The 21,058-nt window shown below is 40.6% G+C and overlaps 1 protein-coding gene and 1 non-coding gene across 6 annotated transcripts in view; both read left to right on the top strand.

The window, feature by feature from the left end:
- The window catches only part of RAD51B (RAD51 paralog B), a 603,012-nt gene that overhangs the window by 26,764 nt on the left and 555,190 nt on the right, over window positions 1-21,058 (top strand). For all 5 annotated transcript variants that reach the window (XM_066388052.1, XM_066388051.1, XM_066388050.1 and 2 more), the window contains 3 exons: window positions 4,327-4,463; window positions 13,011-13,130; window positions 14,367-14,550. In XM_066388052.1, the coding sequence (XP_066244149.1) occupies window positions 4,327-4,463; window positions 13,011-13,130; window positions 14,367-14,550 (441 nt within the window). The remainder of the gene's footprint in view (window positions 1-4,326; window positions 4,464-13,010; window positions 13,131-14,366; window positions 14,551-21,058) is intronic.
- On the top strand, window positions 14,132-14,295 carry LOC136377672 (U1 spliceosomal RNA). The gene has a single exon (XR_010746350.1). It is a non-coding gene; the product is annotated as a U1 spliceosomal RNA (small nuclear RNA).

Raw genomic sequence — 21,058 nt, 5'->3', positions numbered from 1 at the left:
TTATTTATAGAGTCACCAAAGTAGAAGAAGTGAATTGTGGAAGACAGCAAAAGAAGGCCCGTGGAAGACAGCAAAAGAAGGCCCGTGGAGCTCAGGCAAAAGAAAGACAGAGAGCTTGCTCCTGGGGGAGGGAGAGGGGAAAGGCGCAGGCGTGCTCCAGAGATAGCTTGCCGAATTACAAAATATTTAAATCAATATTTAAAACCATCCTGTTTATTCTCATTGTTATCATCGCTCCACTAAAAGCAATAGTGAGTTTTTATGCGAGTGAAAAGACCTGTACAGCTGTTGGTGGGGAAACGGCACCAGGCGTTCAACGGTGGGGCAGACCCGACCTCGGTTCAGCAACAGCCGTCTTGAGTTCTGGCCCAGAAGGAAGTGAGAGCCAAGGCTCCATCTATGAGGGAAAGTCTATTTAGAAAGTCGTGGAGGTAGAAGAAGTGCGCTGTAGAAGAAATGGGCTCAACAAAAACGGTACAGAGCTAAATAAGGCCCTCGGAGCAAAGGAGAGAGACGGGGAGGGCGGCAAGGAAAACGGGCCGGGGAAAGGGAGTGGGGAAAGGCTGTCCATAGCGAGCTTTTTTTTCTTTCTCTGTCTTGAAGGCTTTTGTCTGCTCTCCAATGGAGGGGCACTTCAGGGGAGGTTCCGGGGGAGGATCTCAGTATTCTACTGACCAGATTTCCTTGTTCCCTCAGCGTCATGGTTTGCTGATTAGTTGGCCCTAGGGGAGGGGTTTATTAGTCAAGGCATCTGGTCCTGATGTCAGCCATGGCGACACTTCATCTGGTATTGCTGCTTTTCTGGGCCTGGTTCTCAAACACAGCTGAGGCCTAGATGGTATTATCCCCAGGGGTTAATGCTTAAGGGCGTGGTCGTGCAAGGGATGCATGGGACTCTCCTGAGGCCACTCTCTGGTCCTTTGTTCCTCCTCCAAGGGGGTCTCCGGCATGACTAGTGACATGCCAGGGAAGAAGGCCAGGGAAGGGTTTTAACAGTGTGACCAACTGGGGGAGGAAAAGTCACCCTGGGAGCGAGGTCCTTGTTTTTCTGGTTTTGCTGTTGCTAGGCATTTGGGGCTTTCCACCCTGGTGACCTGGCCTACGGTTCTTGCTCTGCTCAAGTCTGTCTAACTGACTAGCACACAACTGAGATATGAAAATATTTTTAAGCACTTGTAACCTGTTCTTTTTTAATCCCTATTTTATGTATGCTTCATACTGTATAGAATGTATTAGTAAAATACTGTTATTTCCCCATGTATAAGATGCTCCTATCTATAAGACACATCTTAATTTTGGGGCCTGAAATTTGAAAAAAAAAGTATTACATAAAGTTATTGAACTCAAGTTTTATTCATCATAAAATACATACAACTCCTCATCACAGTCAAAACTCTCATCCATTAGCTTGTCCTCATCTGTGTCTGATGACGAATCACTGTCTTCAACAATGAGCACAAAAACAAGCGTGAAAAAGCGGGAAATGCAAGTAAAAAAATCTACAACCACCGTGTAAGATGCACCCAGTTTTTAGACCCCAAATTTTTGGGGGAATGGTGCATCTTATACATGGGGAAATACAGTGATATGTATATAATAAACATGCATGCATATATTGGAGGACCATACTAAATTTTTGTTTGTTTGGTTTGTCAGAGTATGAAATCAAAGAAGTTTGGAGACCTCCTTTCACTGATCCACTTGTGATCTGGCAAATTATTATTGGTGGTGACAACTATTTATCCTTGCATTCTAACTCACCATTTTAGAAACTATAAATCAGCACATAGTTTTTCACTTGTGAACTTTTTTTTTTTTTGACAGAGAGAGAGTCAGAGAGAGGGACAGATAGGGTCAGACAGGCAGGGAGAGAGATGAGAAGCATCAGTTCTTTGTTGCAGCACCTCAGTTGTTCATTGATTGCTTTCTCACATGTGCCTTGACCGGGTGGCTCCAGCAGAGCAAGTGACCCCTTACTCAAGCCAGTGACCTTGGGCTCAAGCCAGCGACCTTTGGGCTCAAGCCAGCGACCATGGGGTCATGTCTATGATCCCATGCTCAAGCCAGCGACCCTGTGCTCAAGCTGGTGAGCACACACTCAAGCCAGAATAAGCCCCCACTCAAGCAGGCAACCTCAGGGTTTCAAACTTGGGTCCTCTGTGTCCCAATCTGACACTCTGTCCACTGTGCCACTGCCTGGTCAGGCGTGAGCTTTTGTTTTTTAATGTGGATCCTTGATAAATGAAGTTTAGCTTTAGTCTAAATTCCAAAACAGTGGTTCTCAAGAGCATAGTGCCGCATCAGCATCACCTACAGACTTGCTGTAAACATAAACGTTCAGGCCACATCCCAGACCCCCTGAACCTGAGATGCTGGTTATCAAGGTGGCTGGGTAATTCTAACGCTTTCTCAAGTTTGAAAAGCACTGGCCTAAGTGATTTAGACTCGTGGATGATCCCTTCTTTCTTTCTGCTTCATGACGTATCTGAGACAGTACCTGCATATTATGTTATGTCTCAGCCTTAGCTCAGACTTTTTTCATCTCTACCTGAGATTTGCTTCTCTTCTCCTTCCTGCCTCTCTTCCCTCTTCCTATTGTGAAACATTCATTGGTGTCATTTTCACAAAAGGGGTGGTGTTTTGGTTCTTAAATTTTGCAATCACAGCCAATGTAACATGTTAAAGGGAGTATTTTAACATTTTCAAACTAATATTTGTTAACCAATTCTAGTCGGTCTGGAGTATGCATATGATTAATTTCCTATTTTTTCCATCTATGTCCTCTTGATTTCAAATTTTATAGTCTTTAAATACCTCTCTACCAACTAAAATTTCAGAACATACATTTCAAAGTGTGAATCACTTAGATTCAACAATTGTTGAATTTTGTTACATTTGCCTATCTCTTTCTAGGCATACATGCACACACAAACACCTTTTTGCTGAACCACTTGATAGTAAATTGTATACACCAGTACCCTTCACCTCTAAATATTTACTTTTAAGAATAAAGATTAAATAGTTTTTAAGGGGACTAGTCCCAAATTGTTCTGAAAGGCCATTCATAGCAAATGTTAAACCAATTATTAAAGCCTCTTAGATATTTTCAAGATCCTATAAATGTCTTAATGAGGAAAAGGTATAGAACTCCAAATTGTGAATGTATAAATGAATCCTCCAACCTTTTCTTTTTTTTCCTTAGATTTTTTTTTAATTTAGAAATTAAATTTGATGGGGTTACATTGGTCAATACGAGTATATAGGTTTCAGGTAAACATTTCTATCGCATTTGAATTGTGACTGTGTTGTATGCCCATCACCCAAAGTCAAATCATTTTCCATCACAGTATATTTGTCTTTCTTTATTCTCCTCCCCCACCCCCTTCTTCTGGTAACCATTTCACTTTTATCTATGTCCATTAGTCTCATTTTTAAATCCCACCTATGTGTGAAACCATACAGTTCTTAGCTTTTTCTGATTTACTTATTTCACTTAGCATAATGTTCTCAGGGTCCATCCATGTTGTTGTGAATGGAAATATGTCATTTCTTATGGCTGAGTAGTATTCCATTGGATACCACATCTTCTTTATTCAATCCTCTATTGAGGGACACTTTGGTTGTTTCCATGTCTTTTTTTTTTTTTTTTTTTTGTATTTTTTCTGAAGCTGGAAACGGGGAGAGACAGTCAGACAGACTCCCGCATGCGCCTGACCGGGATCCACCCGGCACGCCCACCAGGGGCGATGCTCTGCCCACCAGGGGGCGATGCTCTGCCCCTCCGGGGCGTCGCTCTGCCGCGACCAGAGCCACTCTAGCGCCTGGGGCAGAGGCCAAGGAGCCATCCCCAGCGCCCGGGCCATCTTTGCTCCAATGGAGCCTTGGCTGTGGGAGGGGAAGAGAGAGACAGAGAGGAAGGAGGGGGGGTGGAGAAGCAAATGGGCGCTTCTCCTATGTGCCCTGGCCGGGAATCGAACCCGGGTCCCCCGCACGCCAGGCCGACACTCTACTGCTGAGCCAACCCTCCAGGGCCTGTTTCCATGTCTTGACCACTGTGAATATGTGGCAATGAACATCCTCCAAAACCCCAAAATTTTCATCTGAACTAAAGAACACAAAAGATGATGAGTGACTTATTTTCCCATTTCTCCCAAAGATGGTCCATGCCTGGTACCAATCCAGCTGCACAGGGAGAAGTTACTTCATTACATACAGTGGTGTCTCTGGGAGTCCAGATTAGTTGGACTGTGTATGTGGCAAGTTCTTAAAGGATTTTGCTCTGACTAGGTTGTGATGTTTAAACAAATTTTTTTTTATTTATTTTAGATTACAGGTCCACCAGGTTGTGGAAAAACTCAATTTTGTATAATGATGAGTGTTTTGGCCACATTACCCACCGACATGGGAGGATTGGAAGGAGCTGTTGTATATATTGACACAGAATCAGCATTTAGTGCTGAAAGGTAGGAGATTTATTATTTTCCATTGTAATACTTTAGTTTTGTAACATGTATGGCATGTAACATTTTCAATAGGTTAACATTTAGTTTAGGGGTTTTTTTTTGAGAACACAGAATACTAGATACTGTTTTAAAGGAATATTCCTTTTAAAGTTGACAGGGGAAGCAGTTTCTAGCCAGTTCTTGAACTTGAGGAGGAGCGTGAGGGAACCCCTGGTTCCTAGCCTGCCAGTCAGTACCAGAGAGCTAAGACTTGCAGTTGGTGTCAGAAGTGGAGGCAGTCTTGTGGGACTGAGCCCTTAACTGTGGGGTCTGAGCTAACTACCTTAGGATACCCGGTTGGTGTCCACAGGAAAATGGGGATTGCTTGGTGCAGAAAACCCACACATTTGGTGTCTGAAGCATTGTGAGTATAAACAGTTCATAAACACAGAAGCCTGTTGGCATCACAAAATGATAGCCGGTCATTGTGGTACCTCCTGATGGAAAAACAATCAAACCAGAATGGGATGAAGCTTTCAGACCCACGACCGGTTCACAGCACACACAGAGAAGAGAGGACCAAGTCGGGCCGCACCAGAGGGATGCAATCAGTGAAATCTACCACTGGGAAGTGACAGAGCAAACGGTCTGATTTCTTTAACAAATTTGTAAGATTAAAAAAAGAAAGTGTTAGAGGGGGACTCTTTGGATTAAAAGAGACTTAAAAGATGTATTGCTCTCATCACATTGCATACTTTTTAATTTTTAACATTAAAAATAATTTGTGTTTGTTTTCTTTTTATTGAATTTATTGGGGTGACACTGGTTAACAAAATACTATAGGTTTCAGGTGCACAGTTCTACAGTCCATCATCTGTGCCCTGTATTGTGTTCACCACCCCAAGCCCAGTCTCCTCCCATCACCACTTACTTATCTCACCTAATCCTCCTCCTCCTCCCATTAACCCCCCCTAACTTTTCAATTCCAACATGGCTTCTTTATATTCTTAGTTATAGCGAATCTATTCAGCTAGTGTTCAGGCAGTTCTCAATGATGGCTTTATGATTTAGTTATAATTTTGTTGTGACTGTGGGAACAACAGTGCCATCAACAGAAAGAGGTTTATTTTTTTCACATGACAAAAAGACCCGAGTAGGTGGTTGCTGGCACTGGTTCTGCTGCTCAGTGACGACAGAGAGACCTGGGGCTGGTACGTTTTTGGCATCGTATCCATTCTGTCTGTGCTTAAGCCAGTGAGAAGGGAAAGGGCCAGCTATGTCTGATCAGGAAGGCTGTCAGAATGGCCACCTCCTCCCCTCTGCTGGTTTCCTTCCTGTCCTCTGGAACCCTCCTGCAGGCTTCTCCCTGGGCCACCCCCGTGGGAAAGGGGGGATGGAAATTCGGGGGAAAGATTGTTAGAACAAGCATGACGAATGTCTGGGGGCTGGCCAACATTGCTGCCTGAATAACATGCGGGTTCAGGGCAAGGAAGAAGAAGAATGGATATGAGCAGGTGATTAATAGTGCCTGCCAGCCTGACCTGCGGTGGTGCCGTGGATAGAGCGTTGACTTGGAAATGCTGAGGTCGCTGGTTCGAAACCCTGGGCTTGCCTGGTCAAGGCACATATGGGAGTTGATGCTTCCTGCTCCTCCCTCCCCCTTCTCTCTCTCTCTGTCTCTCTCTTTCTCTCATTCTCTCTCCTCTCTAAAAATTAATTTAAAAAATAGTGCCTGCCACAACTGGGTTGATGTCTGGACTTAGAAAAGAGATAAAGCAGGAGGAAGACTCAAAAAGAAATATATTTTAGCTCTCAGTACGTCTCTCTGTGTGGCATTGTCTCCGTTTTTTGCACTTAGAAGCAAGCTATTTGATCAGCTCAATGAGAAAGTGAATTGAAGGATTAATATGAAGGAAGTTTTTAAAAAATTGATTTTAGAAAGAGGAAGGGAGGGAGAGAGAGAAAGAAACATCGATTTGTTGTTCTCCTTATTTATGCATTCATCAGTTGATTCTTGTGTGCGCTCTGACTGGGTATAGAACCCACAACCTTGCCATATGGGGATGGTGCTCCAACCAACTGAGCTACCTGGCCGGGGCCTTAATATGAGGGAAGTTTAAAGGATTCACATATAGAGAATTTAAGATGAGTGATAAAAATAACTTCTGCCAATAAATTACTTCATACCTTTTTATCAAGAAGGAGGGAGAAAACAGAGGAAGAGTAAATAAGAATTGCTTTTGTTTAAAATGTACTTTAGCCTGACCTGTGGTGGCGCAGTGGATAAAGCGTCGACCTGGAAATGCTGAGGTTGCCAGTTCGAAACCCTGGGCTTGCCTGGTCAAGGCACATAAGGGAGTTGATGCTTCCAGCTCCTCCCCCCTTCTCTCTCTCTGTCTCTCCTCTCTCTCTGTCTCTCCCTCTCCTGTCTAAAATGAATAAATAAAAAATAAAGTAAAATGTACTTTAAAGAAAGAAAACCTTGTGGGTGATGTACTTAAAATCACTTTGGAGAGATTAATTATATATATATATTTAAAACAATACATTAGCTTATTTTTACATGTATTTGAAAAGATAATCTAAAATAGTGTATTAATCATGCTTGTTCATCATAGACTGTGACTGTATCACCAAACTGCTTAATAACTAGATGATAGTATAACCTGGTGCTACACCCTCGGGCAGTCAGGCACTGCCTTGGGCGGAGGGGAATGCTAAGCAGGCAGAATTCTGATTGATTAAGAGAAAATAGTCTGTGTTTATTCTATCTATTGGACTTGCATTTAAGATCTGACATAGTCTTAGATGCTGTGCACTTATATATACCTTGAGAATATGGATAAATAGATTAATCTAGTCATCTATTTATGGAAAATTTGGCCACCAGGAGAATTCCAGGATATATGAATTGAGTGAATACTATATTATTCCTATTGGAGATAATTAGGAGAAGATGGAACTGGAGGGTTAAGAACAGAAAATTAATATATATATTCCAAATTGAAAAAAAAAGGGAAGGTAATATTGATGGTACATACATTAGTAAGAAAGGCTTCAAAGTAAAACTTTGGCAAAAATAAAATGGAGACAGGAAAATAAAGCTGAGTCTTAGTACTACAGATAGACTTGTAAGGAAAACTGAGGGATCTGGGGGAGGAAGAGATGGGACCCAGGACCCCGGAAGGGGACCTGAGGAGATAGGATATAGGATTGGAATACTAGGAGGTAGAAACAAACATTCCTGAGTTGTCATGAAATCCGAAAAACTTTGAAAACTAGGAAGAAGACATAGTCTAAAAGGGAGAAAGGCATTAATCAAATAATCACAAAAATGTAAAATTATAACAGTCATAACTAAGTATACAGAGGAGGGGTACGTTTTGCATTGGTGCTCTGGGGAAGCTATGGCCATGCTTAGAGCTGGAGGAGCTGACGTACTTAGTACGCATGTCTCTTCTGACGGTGTCAAGTATCCCAAAGCTTTTAAATCCTACCACACTATTTAAAGTGTCACTTTTTAAAAACATGTTGCTCCAATTAGAGGAGAGCTATCTTTTTAAAATTAATTTTTAGAGAGAGAGAGAGAGGAAGGAAGAGAGAAATATACTGATTTGTTGTTCCACCTATATATATATTCATTGGTTGATTCTTGTATGTGCCTTGACCGGGATTGAAACCACAACCTTGGCATGTTGGAACAACACTAACCAACTGAGCTCCTGGGCCTGGGCTAAAGTATTACTCTTTCTGAATCAGTATATCAAGCGGTAAACAGAGGCGTAGTGGCCAGCCATGACTTTGCCTGGTTCTGCCGGCAATACCAATATGGTCTTAGTTACCTATTTGCTAGTGGGTGCAAATCCAAAAACTTTGACCCAGGGGTAAAGAGAAGGGGTAAATTTACTCTTACCTTTTTTGTGTGTGTGTGTGAGAGAGAGACAGAGAGAGGGACAGCTAGGGACAGACAGGAAGGGAGAGATGAGAAGCATCAATTCGTTGTGGCATCTTAGTTGTTTGTTGATTGCTTTTTCATATGTGCCTTGACCTGGGGGCTACAGTAGAGCTAGTGACCCCTTGCTCAAGCCAGTGACCTTGGGCTCAAGCCAGCAACCTTTGGGCGCAAGCCAGTGACCCCATGCTCAAGCTGATGAGCCCACACTCAAGCCAGCAACCTCGGGGTCTCGAACCTGGGTCCTCTGTGTCCCAGTCTGACTCTATCCACTGTGCCACAGCGTGGTCACACTTCTCTTACCATTTTTAAAGCTGGTTTCATGAGTCTGGGTAGGTTTTCCTTAGTCCAGCCTAAGCTGTCCTATCATTTGTGAACCGAGGTGAATTAGTAGGGAGGGATACCCTGAAGAGCTTCTAGGATTGAAAATGGAAATTAGTTATAAGTACTTATTATTACTAAATTTTCTGGAATCTGTAAGGGACTAATAGATTCACATTATTATGTTTGGTAATTCCAGAATACAGAGCAAGGACATATTGAATTAATGAACAGGAAAATATTACATATGTACAAGAAGCTTTGAAAAGCCATAAACTTTTATTTCAGCACATTTATGATGCGATATTTCAACTAGACTTTTCTAAGACTTTTTTTTTTTTTACATTAAGCATATGTTTTGTTTTATTGGCATGTGGTCACTAATGTAAAGCTTTTAACCTTCCTTTTATACAAGAACTGTGAAGTAATGGGGGACTCAGGACAAAAACCTTGATCCAAATCCATTCTTCTCCATTTCAATGAATGGTTAATTCCATTCTTCCAGAGCTGACCCAGTTAGTCAAGAAATCCCTTCAGCTGAACTACATCTTGGGTTCATTTATAGCTGATCACGGGAGCCATCCTGTTTAGACCAAGACCCCGTCATCTCTTACCAGGACTCCTGCACTGGCTGGTCTCTCTTTCACTGTTGTCCATCTACGGCTTCTTCATTTGGTAGCTAGAGTGATTCTTTTTTTTTTTCTTCTGAAGTTGGAAACGGGGAGGCATTCAGACAGACTCCTACATGTGCCCAACTGGGATCCACCCGGCATGCCCACCAGGGGGCGATGCTCTGCCCATCTGGGGCGTTGCTCTGTTACAACCAGAGCCATTCTAGCGCCTGAGGCAGAGGCCACAGAGCCATCCTCAGCACCCGGGCCAACTTTTGTTCCAATGGAGCCTTGGCTGTGGGAGGGGAAGAGAGAGACAGAGAGGAAGGAGAGGGGGAGGGGTGGAGAAGCAGATGGGCGCTTCTCCTTTGTGCCCTGGCCAGGAATTGAGTCCTGGACTCCTGCACGCCAGGCCGACGCTCTACCACTGAGCCAACTGGGCAGGGCCTAGAGTGATTCTTTAAAAAGAAAAGAAGTCAGGTTATGTCCATCCTGCTTCTAGACATTTACTAAATAAAATCCAAACCAAACCGACAGGCCTAAGGATCTTGTGTGATTTGGGCCCCTGGCTAGTCCTCTGACCTATTTCTTTTTATTCTCCCTCCTGCTTCCAGTGTTTCAGCTACATGAGCCTTCTTGTTCTTCGGCAGACACCCCAGGCTTTTGCACTTACTGTAATTCTCTCTTCCTATGCACTGTTCGACTGGATATCCACAGGGTTCATTTTTTTCATCTCCCTTAAAAACCCCAGATCAAGTGTCACCTGATTAAAGAGGGTTTCCCAGACCACCTGTGTAAAATGGTACTTGCTTCCATCTGTCACAGTCTGTGCCCTCATCCTGGTTCGCTTTTCTTTAGAGCATTTATTATATATATGGTATGCTATGTTTCTTTGTGTCTCAGTAGAATGTAAATTCCACTAGGAAGGATGTTTTTTGTCTTGTTTTGTTGTTGTTCGTTACCATATCATTAGCACCTAGAACAGTGCCTGGCATATAGTAGGTCCTCAATAAGTATTTGTTGAATGAATAAATCCTTTTTTTTTAATAAATTTTTATTAATGATAATGGGATGACATTAATAAATCAGGGTACATATTGAATGAATAAATCTTAAGTGCTTCCTTTGAAAGGAATATTTTGTATAAAAAAGATGTCCACTAGATGGCATTGCTTTCAAACTTTATGTAATTAATGTTTGGGAGCAAAAGATAGGTTCTTTTCTGTTGCTTGCTCCAAACAACACGGATCTTTGTGATGAAGATTGTCATAAAAATTGCTATGATTAATGTGACGAATATAGAATACTACATTTATATTTGGGTTTTGATTTGTATATTTTTAGATATCGTTTCTAAAATTAAACATTTGGAGAAACTTAACAAAACTACTGTATTTTAGTATGTGAATAACCATTTGATAGTTATTTAGCCTTATAACTGTGTTTATTGTTTTTTTATCTCTGTGCACAATTCCTAAGTTGGTAAGGTTATTGACCCTAAGTTTAAGATCATTAAACTTGGCCTTGGAGGCACTACTATTCCACTTAAACCTTTTGGCAAAAACCCTGTATGATTTTATTTTCCCCTGCTATCTCTAATGGTTATTAAAGTCAGTAAGGTTCTTTTAATTTATTTCATACTAAATCAGATTAATTGTGCACTTTTAGGATGGAAAGAAAGAAAAGACTGCCATTGCCTAGTAATGGAATCTCTGATGTATTTACTATTTAGAAGTGAATTTTGTCATCAAGAGCTGTGGCCTCTACATTTCATGGTGTTCAAGATCCCGTCGCTAAGCCCGCTCTTCACCAAAGCATTAGGGAAAGAAGAGGATGTGATAACTGAACAGTTAGTTCATGTCCATGTTGTGGCCACCTTCCTTCTGAGGGACATAAATGGAATGAGAGAGCAGTAATAAGTTGCAAAGCCTCTTATCACTTGGCCGCTGGTTGAAATGTAGCTTGGTGTTGGGGGCAGAAAATTATTGTCTGTCAGCTGCTTGGTTGGTGCCAGTGAGTTAGGTGTTCTCAGTCTGGTTCCTAGACTGAGCATCCAAATTTTGAAAACATTTTATGTTTCTGATAGATGTTGTCAGACCTGTCATTAAAAATCAGTGGGTTGTAAGTGCCAGAGCTTTTTAGCTGATTTCTTTGACTGGCACAAATTAAACTCAGCAAATCATTGCCCTAATCAAAAAATTTACACATTTTCTCAAACTCTCTAAATATTCCCGTTCTGCCTCTGCCAGTGCCGTCTCATTTCTTATTGCCTTCCTCACTACCTCATTTCCTTTTTAAATTCTTTTCTATTTCGATTCCTGTGCCTTTCTCAGGAACTTCTCCTGAATGGTCATTTGGTTCACTTGGTTCTCACTCTTCACATATCTTTTAGTACGAGTCCTTACTCCTAAAATAGGTTTTTCTCTTCCTGTTCAATCTAATGATATTTTTTCTTTTCAAATTGTTCAAAATAGGTTTTAAAAATATTATTCACTAGATTTCTTTAATGTTTCTTCCTGTTTTAGATTTTTCTCTTTCATTTCTGATTATAGCATATGTGAGGAACTTATTTTGTTTATCTATTTCAAGCTCTCAGTCTCTTCTTGGAACTCACTGGGTGTCTAGAAATGAAAACACTGTTCTTTTGTACTTTGTGTCTTTAAACAGAGCATAAAATAGAGGATGGGGTTTTTTGTTTTGTTTTGTTTTTTTTAGATTTTATTTATTCATTTTGAAGAGAGGAGAGAAAGAGACAGAGAGAGAGAAGGGGGGAGGAGCAGGAAGCATCAACTCCCATATGTGCCTTGACCAGGCAAGCCCAGGGTTTTGAACCGGTGACCTCAGCATTCCAGGTTGATGCTTTTATCCACTGCGCCACCACAGACCAGGCGAGGATGGTTTTTGTGTTCCCAGTCCTTTTCCCCGCTCGCCCTTGGACGGTTAATACAGGGCTCATGAAGTATCCTTTTAAGTAGGAGATGGTTCTACTCACAAGTTTACATTTTTAACCAGAAATATGTGAAATTTCTAGTGCTGCTCTCCATGTCTCGTACTATTAATGATGGCAGTTGCATCTGTTGGTTGCTCCTGTGCTTGGCCTACCCCAAGCCTTTGGTCCATCTTTGAGGTCAGAATTTAGTGTTCAGAAAGTCATTTTTATTTATGAAGGAAATATTAGACAACATTCATTTGTGTAGAGAATAATTTTTATTTACCAAGGACCTACTGTATAGCATTTATTTTGTATGGTTTTTTTTTTTTTTTTTTTTGGTCTGAGTCATGGAGACTTACTGATACTTGATTATTAGAATGATAATATTCTATATTTTGTAGAACATTTTTCTTATTTACTAAACATATAGTATTGCTACCAGTCAAAATATCACTTACAAAAAATATTTATTCCCAGAAACATTTATACTCAGGGGCATTGTTGCTTGCTCAACGTTAGATGAGATTTTTAAGCCCTTGCTGGTCTCGTGCTCGGTCTGCTAACCTCTCTTAGTGCTTATAAAGGGGGCCTTCATTCCAAACCTGTATATTATCCATTTTGCTTTATTGATAAGGCTTTTGTTCTAGTGTTCCTTGGGGCTTATGAGTTTCCTAAGTAAAATTCATTAGAGGTTCAGCAATGTGGCCTTAAATATCATTGACTATTTTCGCTTATGCTATTCCCCCCCCCAGGCTGATTGAAATAGCAGAATCTCGTTTTCCCAGATATTTTAACACCGAGGAACAATTACTTTCGACAAGCAGTAAAGTTCACCTTTATCGGGAACTCAGCTGTGATGAGGTTCTACAAAGGTACGCCATTGTAGATTTGGGGCTTTTAGTAACACTTTGAAATTTGTATTTTGTTTTTCATGTTTTCAGTTTCTGAGTGAAAAAGTAGTCCCTACATATTAGGATTAATGGAAAATAATTATTTTCATGTTCTTTATTCACTATGGTCTGGTGTTGCAGTATTTCTTTAAAAATGAAAAAGCAAATGAATAACATGATTTATATTTAAACAATTAAGTGGTATATTAAGTATCTATTGTTTCATTAACAAAGTACCCCAAAGTTTAGCAGCTTAAAATAGAAAACGTGTTATCTCACACAGATTTTGAGGGTTAGGTCTCTGGGAATGGCTTAGCTAGGTGTTTCTGGCTCAGGGTGGCTCAAGAACTTGAAGTCAAGCTGTTGGCCAGGGCTGTGGTCATCTCAAGGCTTGCTTGGGGCTAGAGAATCTTGGGAAATTCCAGTCACTCATGTAGTTGCTGGAAGGCTTCTCTTCCATCCCAGATTTTAGCCAGAGGCCTCTGTTCTTTGCATTGTGGGTCTCTTTATTGGGCTGCTGACCGCACAGCAACTAGCCACCCCAAAGCGAGTGAACTCAGAGAGAGTGGATAAGTGAGAGAGAGCCCAAGATGGTGGCTGTTGTCTTTTATAACTGACTCTCAGAAATGCCACACCACCACTTTGTCATATGCTAGTGGTTACACAGACCAACCCTGATACAATGTGCAGAGACTCCCCAGGATGTGACCAAAAGGTGGAAGTGAATGGGGGCTATTTTGGAGACTGGTTACCACAAGTAATTTTACCCTAAAACTGGATTTTTAGCAATGTCACAGGAGGACTAAGGAATGAAAACATTTTGGTTTATTTCCTAAAGTGTGCCATAAGTATAAAAGAGATATATGAAAATAAATTTTGTTTATTGAATACTTGCAGTCATCACTATAATTTAGGAATGAATAATTTATTGTTTTTAAGTTGGTTGACCTTTGCAGTGCCTTATTTTTTAAAATTGTATCTTAATACTTACCTGGCAAGGTAGATACCATGATCACGAAGGTGGTTTTCCCAGGGCAAGGCTTATCCATTGCACTCCGGATGTGCTGACCCCTGAGATTTCCTCAAATGTGGGAAACTCGACTGCATAATTTGTGGTAGTGGGGGACTGCGTTCACGCTCTCCCCTAAAAAAAAAAGGAAAAGAAAAAAAAATTGTATCTTAAACTTTTCTATTATTTTACAAATTCTACTTTTATAGGATTGAATCCTTAGAAGAAGAAATTATTTCAAAAGGAGTTAAACTTGTGATTATTGACTCTGTTGCTTCTGTGGTAAGAAAGGAGTTTGATACACAACTTCAGGGCAACCTGAGAGAAAGGAACAAATTCTTGGCAAGACAGGCAGCTTCCTTGAAATACCTGGCTGAGGAATTCTCAATCCCAGTAAGTGTTTCTTTCTCTCTCTTTTTTCATTACTTTTTTTTTTTTTAATACTAGGTTCACTGACATAATATCAGGTCATATCATTAGAAGGAAATTTAAAACAAATGACTTTCTAAAGGTAACATAGTCTAACTGTTATAGCAGACATTACCATCTTATTCAATTTGTTCATCTACTGAGATTATTTTCTCCTTTTCACAGTTTGAGCCTGGGGCCGATTTGCTTATTGATCGACATACAATATTATACTAGGTTCAGGTATACAACATACCGTTGTGATTAGACATTATATAACTTACAAAGTGATCAACCCATTACTGTTGGCATGGTTTTTAGTAGTGGGAGCTGTGATCAGGATATCTGAAGATGAGGATATATTGCAAGGGTTTGTGGTAGGCAAGTGGCAAGATGTACGCGTTTACTGAGTCGCATTCCCATTGGCATGTGCGGACGGTTCTGCTTGTTTTTCAGTCTCAGCAGCGTTCAGTATTGTCAGGCCTTTCGACTGTAGCTGTGTATTATCTCGACAGAAGATGAGACATTCCTTAAACTGAGATAAAATTTAGTTATGATTTCATAATTTTTAGGTTTGTGTTTGAAAAGGTAACATAAAGAATATATACCAATATGGTAAACTACCACGCAGATTTTGAGATTTATAAAATCAAGTGAGAAGTCAAAGGAGAAAATGTGGCATAACAACAGGTTTTACATATTTTAATGGCTTTTAAATTCATATTTTGTGATGTAATTCTTTTTGAAGTCAAGTGCTGTAAAATTTATTGGATGAGGCTCATCTTTATTTTTTAACTTTTATTTATTTATTTTTAGAGAGTAAGGAAGAGAAAAGGAGAGAGAGAGAAAGAGAAAGAAACATTTATTTGTTGTTCCACCTATTTATGTATTCATTGGTTGATTCTTGTTATGTTCCCTGACCAGGGATCGAACCTACAACCTTGGTGTATCTGGATAACACTGTAACCAACTGAGCAACCCGGGCTGGCATGGTGCTCATCTTTTAAATTTTATTATAGTGGCTTAAAATAATACAGTCAAGTTCATGTTTTCCCTGGTCAAGCAGAGTAAGGGAATTAAAAATATTTCATATCAAGGAGAATAAGGGAATTAAAAATATTTTATAGTTACTTAATTGAGTGAAAAAGTATATATGCTTATTTTATTAATTTATACTGTTGCATGAGTTAATCCTGTGCAAAATATGAAAATTCACTTTTTAAAAGTTGTATTTGTTTGCTTTTAAATAGTAATTTTAGGCTAACGATTTTCGGTATTTTCCGAGGTGATTTATTTTCCCAAGTGAGAAAGGGGCTCTGCTTTTTATTGTTATTAACAGAGCTCTCTAATAGAATAGGTATTTAGTATTTCCATTTCTCTTTGTCTCTGCCTTTGTTTTTCTGTTTAGAGATAAATGCAGGGGATACTGTGTACTTATATAACACAGTATGGTATTATTGATTTTTAAGTGTTTGTTTTAGAAGGCTTTTGAAAAATACTTCCTTTAGGAAATGTCAGGATATTCCTCGCCTAATTAACTCATTTAAATGGAAAATGTTGAACTTTTAAGCTTATACTCTATACTTTGAATAGGTGGCTTTGTATGGAATTGAGTGTCTTAAAAAGTATGTTGTTGTCTGGTTTGTTATACCTTTCAAATTAGTAAACCTTATGTTCCTTGTAGTTCTTAAGATATGCTTACAAACATTTCTGCTTCAAGAAGTGTTTGCTGTTCCTTAGCCAGGAATATTCCTTCTCTAGATATCCATACGGTTTTTCTCTTCTGTTACCTTGTTGGTGAAGACTTCCCTGACCATGTAAATATTAGCCACATTCCCGCCTTCCCCATCTCTCTTTCTACGCTTTATGCTTCTCCATCAGAGATTTTACCTTCTAGCATTATATACTTATGTGTATGGTTTGTGTGTCACCTCTGCCCCGTGCAGTGGTTAAAGGGACTCGATCTACTTTGTTCACTGCTTTATCCTCAGTATCAGGCATAGTAGTGCCTAGACAAGGTAGGCACTCAGCAAACCCATCTGAAAATATAAATTGTATATACTGCCTTTCTTCTTGGACTTGAATTAATCTTATATATATTCATATTTAAATTAAATATTAATATTTGCTTTTGACCCTATTTGGTACTATCTTTAATATTACTTGTTGCTTTTCATAGTAATAAAATATAATTTTAGATGACAGAATGACATCATATAGGAGCTGTACTCAGATTACACTGGCATCTTCTAGGAAGAAAAAGGATTCTTAAGATTCTTAAACTTGGTAAAGCTGTTAGAGATGTAGACAGTCTCAGAGATCCGGAAAGTAGAGACTCTCTCTCAGTTTGGTGGAACTAGGGTAATAGAAATCAAGCATTGCGGCTTGCTCTTGGGCTGTGGACCTGGGGGGCTGGCATATTGATACATACTCCAGATATCTTTCCATTCAAATGAGAGTAAAGAGTCAAACCAACAGGGATGGTAGGAAGAGTACTGTATTGAATTTTAAAATATCTCTACAATGACCATGTAATGATTATAAAATGTGGGGAAAAAGGTTAAAACTGTAATTTGTACTTAATTTGGATTGTCATATTGTTTGTTTTTTTGTTTTGTTTTGTTTTTTCATTTTTCCGAAGCTGGAAATGGGGAGGAAGTCAGACTCCCGCATGCGCCCGACTGGGATCCACCAGCATGCCCACCAGGGGACGATGCTCTGCCCCTCTGGGGCGTCGCTCTGTTGCATCCAGAGCCATTCTAGCACCTGAGGCAGAGGCCATAGAGCCATCCTCAGCGCCCGGGCCATCTTTGCTCCAATGGAGCCTCGGCTGCGGGAGGGGAAGAGAGAGACAGAGAGGAAGGAGAGGGGGAGGGATGGAGAAGCAGATGGGCACTTCTCCTGTGTGCCCTGGCCGGGAATCGAACCCGGGACTCCTGCACGCCAGGCTGACACTACCGCTGAGCCAACCGGCCAGGGCCGGATTGTCATATTGAATATAGCTGTGTACAGTATCTGTGGATGTTTGTATGTAAGCATGCCATGCTGGTAGAGGTTACAACCTCCTCTCAGTAATGGATGGAATGAATAGAAAGAAGACTCGAATAACATAACCAACTTGATCTAATTGACATTTACAAAACATTTACAAAATTCCACTCAATATCTGCAGAATATTCATTCCTTTCAAGTACACATGAGATCGTCATCCAGGTCAATCATATTCTAGGCCATGAAATAAACCTCAACAGTTTATAAGATTGAAATAGAATACAGTATTTTTTTTTAATAAGTAGAAGTTTGAAGTTTATACCTCTTATTCCTCTTACCTTTTACACATTCTCCCAACCCCTCCTCTGGCAACCATCACTTTGTTCTCTGTATGTGTGTGTCTCTTTCTGTCTTGTGTGGTTTGGTTGGCTTTTTTAGATTCCACATGTAAGTAAAATCATATGGTCTTTGTCTTTCTCTGACTTACTTCACTTAGCATAATACTCTCTAGGTCACAAAGGGCAAGATTTCATTCCTTTTTCTTTTAATTGCTGAATAATATTCCATTATATATATATAACACACACCTTCCAAGTACGTTTTCTGACCAGAACAGAATTAAACTAGAAATTGATAAGAGAAATATATGTGGAAAATCCCCAGATATTTGGAAAGTAAACAGAATCACTTTGAAGTAACCCATGGGTCAAAGAATAAATGAAAATGGAAATGCACATATCAAAATTTATGGAATGCAACTAAATCAGTGTTTAGAGGGAAATTTGTATAATTAAATGCTTATACAGGCATACCTCAGAGATACTGTGGGTTCAGTTCGAGACCTTTGCAGTATAAACATCACAGTAAAGTGGGTCCCACAAACTTTTTTGGTTCTCCAGTGTTACCAGATGGGTACCTCTCCTGGAGTGGGTCTGCCTTGGGCCGGCCAGTAGTATGTGGGTTTTTGACTTTGTGCAGGAAAGATTTCATAGCACAAATACAGGTGATTTTGAGAGTATGTTTATTACAGCTGGGGACAGTGAAACTGGGAAGGGCTTAGGATAGAAGAAGCAACAGGCGAGAACCTTGGTGGGGCTGCTTTGGCTCACTGAGAAATAAAGGTCACAGTGAAAGAAGTGGACCAAGGAGGGCTGCTGTCAGCTCACTGGGGAGTCAGAGGAAAGGGGGCCTTGGAGTCAGGTGCAGGGGTTATCCCAGATGGAGCTGCTGCCGCCCATTGCGCCTCTCGTTGCAAACCTCACAGGGTCCCTTAGAGTTGAGGAGATGTACGTCTGTGGGGGAAGAAGAGGGGCAAGGGAAAGGCGCAGGGTATTAGTGCTCCCAGGAGGGACGGTGCTGGGTCCTTTTTTTTGTTTGTTTGTTTGTTTGTGTTTTTAAAAATTTTATTATTATTTTTAATTTATTCATTTTAGAAAGGAGAGAGAGAGGGAGAGGAGGGAGAGACAGAGAGAGAGAAGGAGGGAGGAGCAGGAAGCATCAACTCTCATATGTGCTTTGACCAGGCAAGCCCAGGGTTTTGAACCGGCGACCTCAGCATTTCCAGGTCGACGCTTTATCCACTGCGCCACCGCAGGTCAGGCCAGGTCCTTTGTTTTTGAGGGTTTTTAAAGGCTGGTAGTTTAGGGGCAATCTTAGAGGAGGATCTCAATAGAATACAGCTTTATGCTGATGTGCTAAAATGAGCTTTATTCCCCTGACTTCATCTGTCCTTGGGTGTGGTTGGCACTAATGGCCCTAATTGGATTTCTATCTATCTCCCTGAGCAGGGTGATTTAAGCTTTTTACCCTCTGGCTAGGGAGAATTGTAAACCATTCATTCCTAAGTGTCCTTGGTTGGGGAAGGTAGGATTTTGCAATTTCCTAGTTGGCTGTAAACTGCTTGGCTGGTTAACTGTCTGTCTCAGTTTCCTTATTCCACTTCTCCTGGCTCACTAGTCTGTCTCACCAGTCCATATTACAGTTATGTTTACACTATACTATAGTTTATTAAGTGTCTAATACTTAAAAAATGTACATATCTTAATTTTAAAATACTTTATTGCTAAAAAATGCTAACCATTATCTGAGCTTTTGGTGAGGTGTAATCTTTTTTTTCTATTGAGAGAGAGGAACAGAGGAAGAAAGAAAAGGGGGGGGGGAGAAGCATCAACTTGCTGTTCCACTTAGTCGTTTCATTTAGTTGTGTACTCATAATTGCTTCTTGTATGTGCCATAACCAGGGATTGAATCTGCAACCACGGTGCGCCGGGATGATACTTTATCCACTGAGCCACCCAGCCAAGGCTTGGGTGTAATCTTTTTGATGGTTGATAGCTGCTGACAGATTAGGGTGGTAGTTACTGAAGATTGGGGTGGGTGTGGCAATTTCTTAAAGTAACACAATAATGAAGTTTGCCTCATCTATCGACTCTTCCTTTCATCAATGAGTTCTCTGTAGCATTTGATGTTGTTTAGCATTTTACTCATTGTAGGACTTCTTCCAAAATTGGAGTGATTCCTCTTGCTTTACTAACTAACTTTATGTAGTATTCTAAATCCTTGGTTGTCATTTCTGCGATCTTCATAACATGTTCATCAGGTGTAGGCTCCATATCAAGAAACCATTTTCTTTGCTCGTCCAAAGAGGCGACTCCTCATTCAGTCAAGTTTTGTCATGAGATTGCAGCAATTCAGTCACATCTTCTGGCTCCACTTCTAATTCTAGTCAGTTATAATAGTGACATCAAAGATCACCGTAATCTTTGTTATTGCAGATCACCATATGTAAAGCCAGTAGGCACGGCCATATCATAGCTGCCCGGCCCATGCAGGTTCACATTAGATTCGGACAGACGGTAATGAAACAACGGAGCCAAGAACTGGTGGGCCATTACCTTTAATCCTAGCTTGCACCTGGCGGGCAAGTAAAAACACACACTTGGCTCCAAAACCCACTCATTCAGTGCTCACAAAGCTACTGACTTATCCGAGTTTCCTAGAATCAAAGGTTTCTAGCTCACTAGCCTTATTCACCTCTGTTTCCCATCCCCTTCTATCTGCACAAACTCTGCACAAACTGGTTTCTCCTTTAGCATTCTGCCATCTTGGCTGCTTCTCCTCTCCTCCACGTGGCCTTTATCTACTCTCTGTTTTCTTCTCTAATGCTAATCTCAGGAACCAGAGAGAGCAAGCTCCCAGTCTGCCCCCATTTTATATTGTAGAAATCAAAACCTTTAATCCAATATATAAATAAGGAAGTCTCTGATACAAAGTCACTTATCTGAGGCATAATAGGATTCCTCATGAGAGTGCACCACCCCACATCATGCAATCAGTCAAGGGTGTGGGGAAAAGCTTAGTCTTAAGACTAAGCCTGAGGCCCATCATGGTGAACCTTTTTATAAAAACCATCCACTTTTGCAGTGCTGGTCAACCTGGTCCTTCCCGCCCACTAGTGAGCGGTCCAGCTTTCATGGTGGGCTGTAGCGGAGCTACCAAAGGG

Source organism: Saccopteryx leptura, chromosome 6 (genome assembly GCF_036850995.1).
Source record: "Saccopteryx leptura isolate mSacLep1 chromosome 6, mSacLep1_pri_phased_curated, whole genome shotgun sequence".
NCBI lineage: Eukaryota > Metazoa > Chordata > Mammalia > Chiroptera > Emballonuridae > Saccopteryx > Saccopteryx leptura.
The sequence above is the reverse complement of the archived record's forward strand: the minus strand, read 5'-3'. Positions and strand labels throughout refer to the sequence as shown.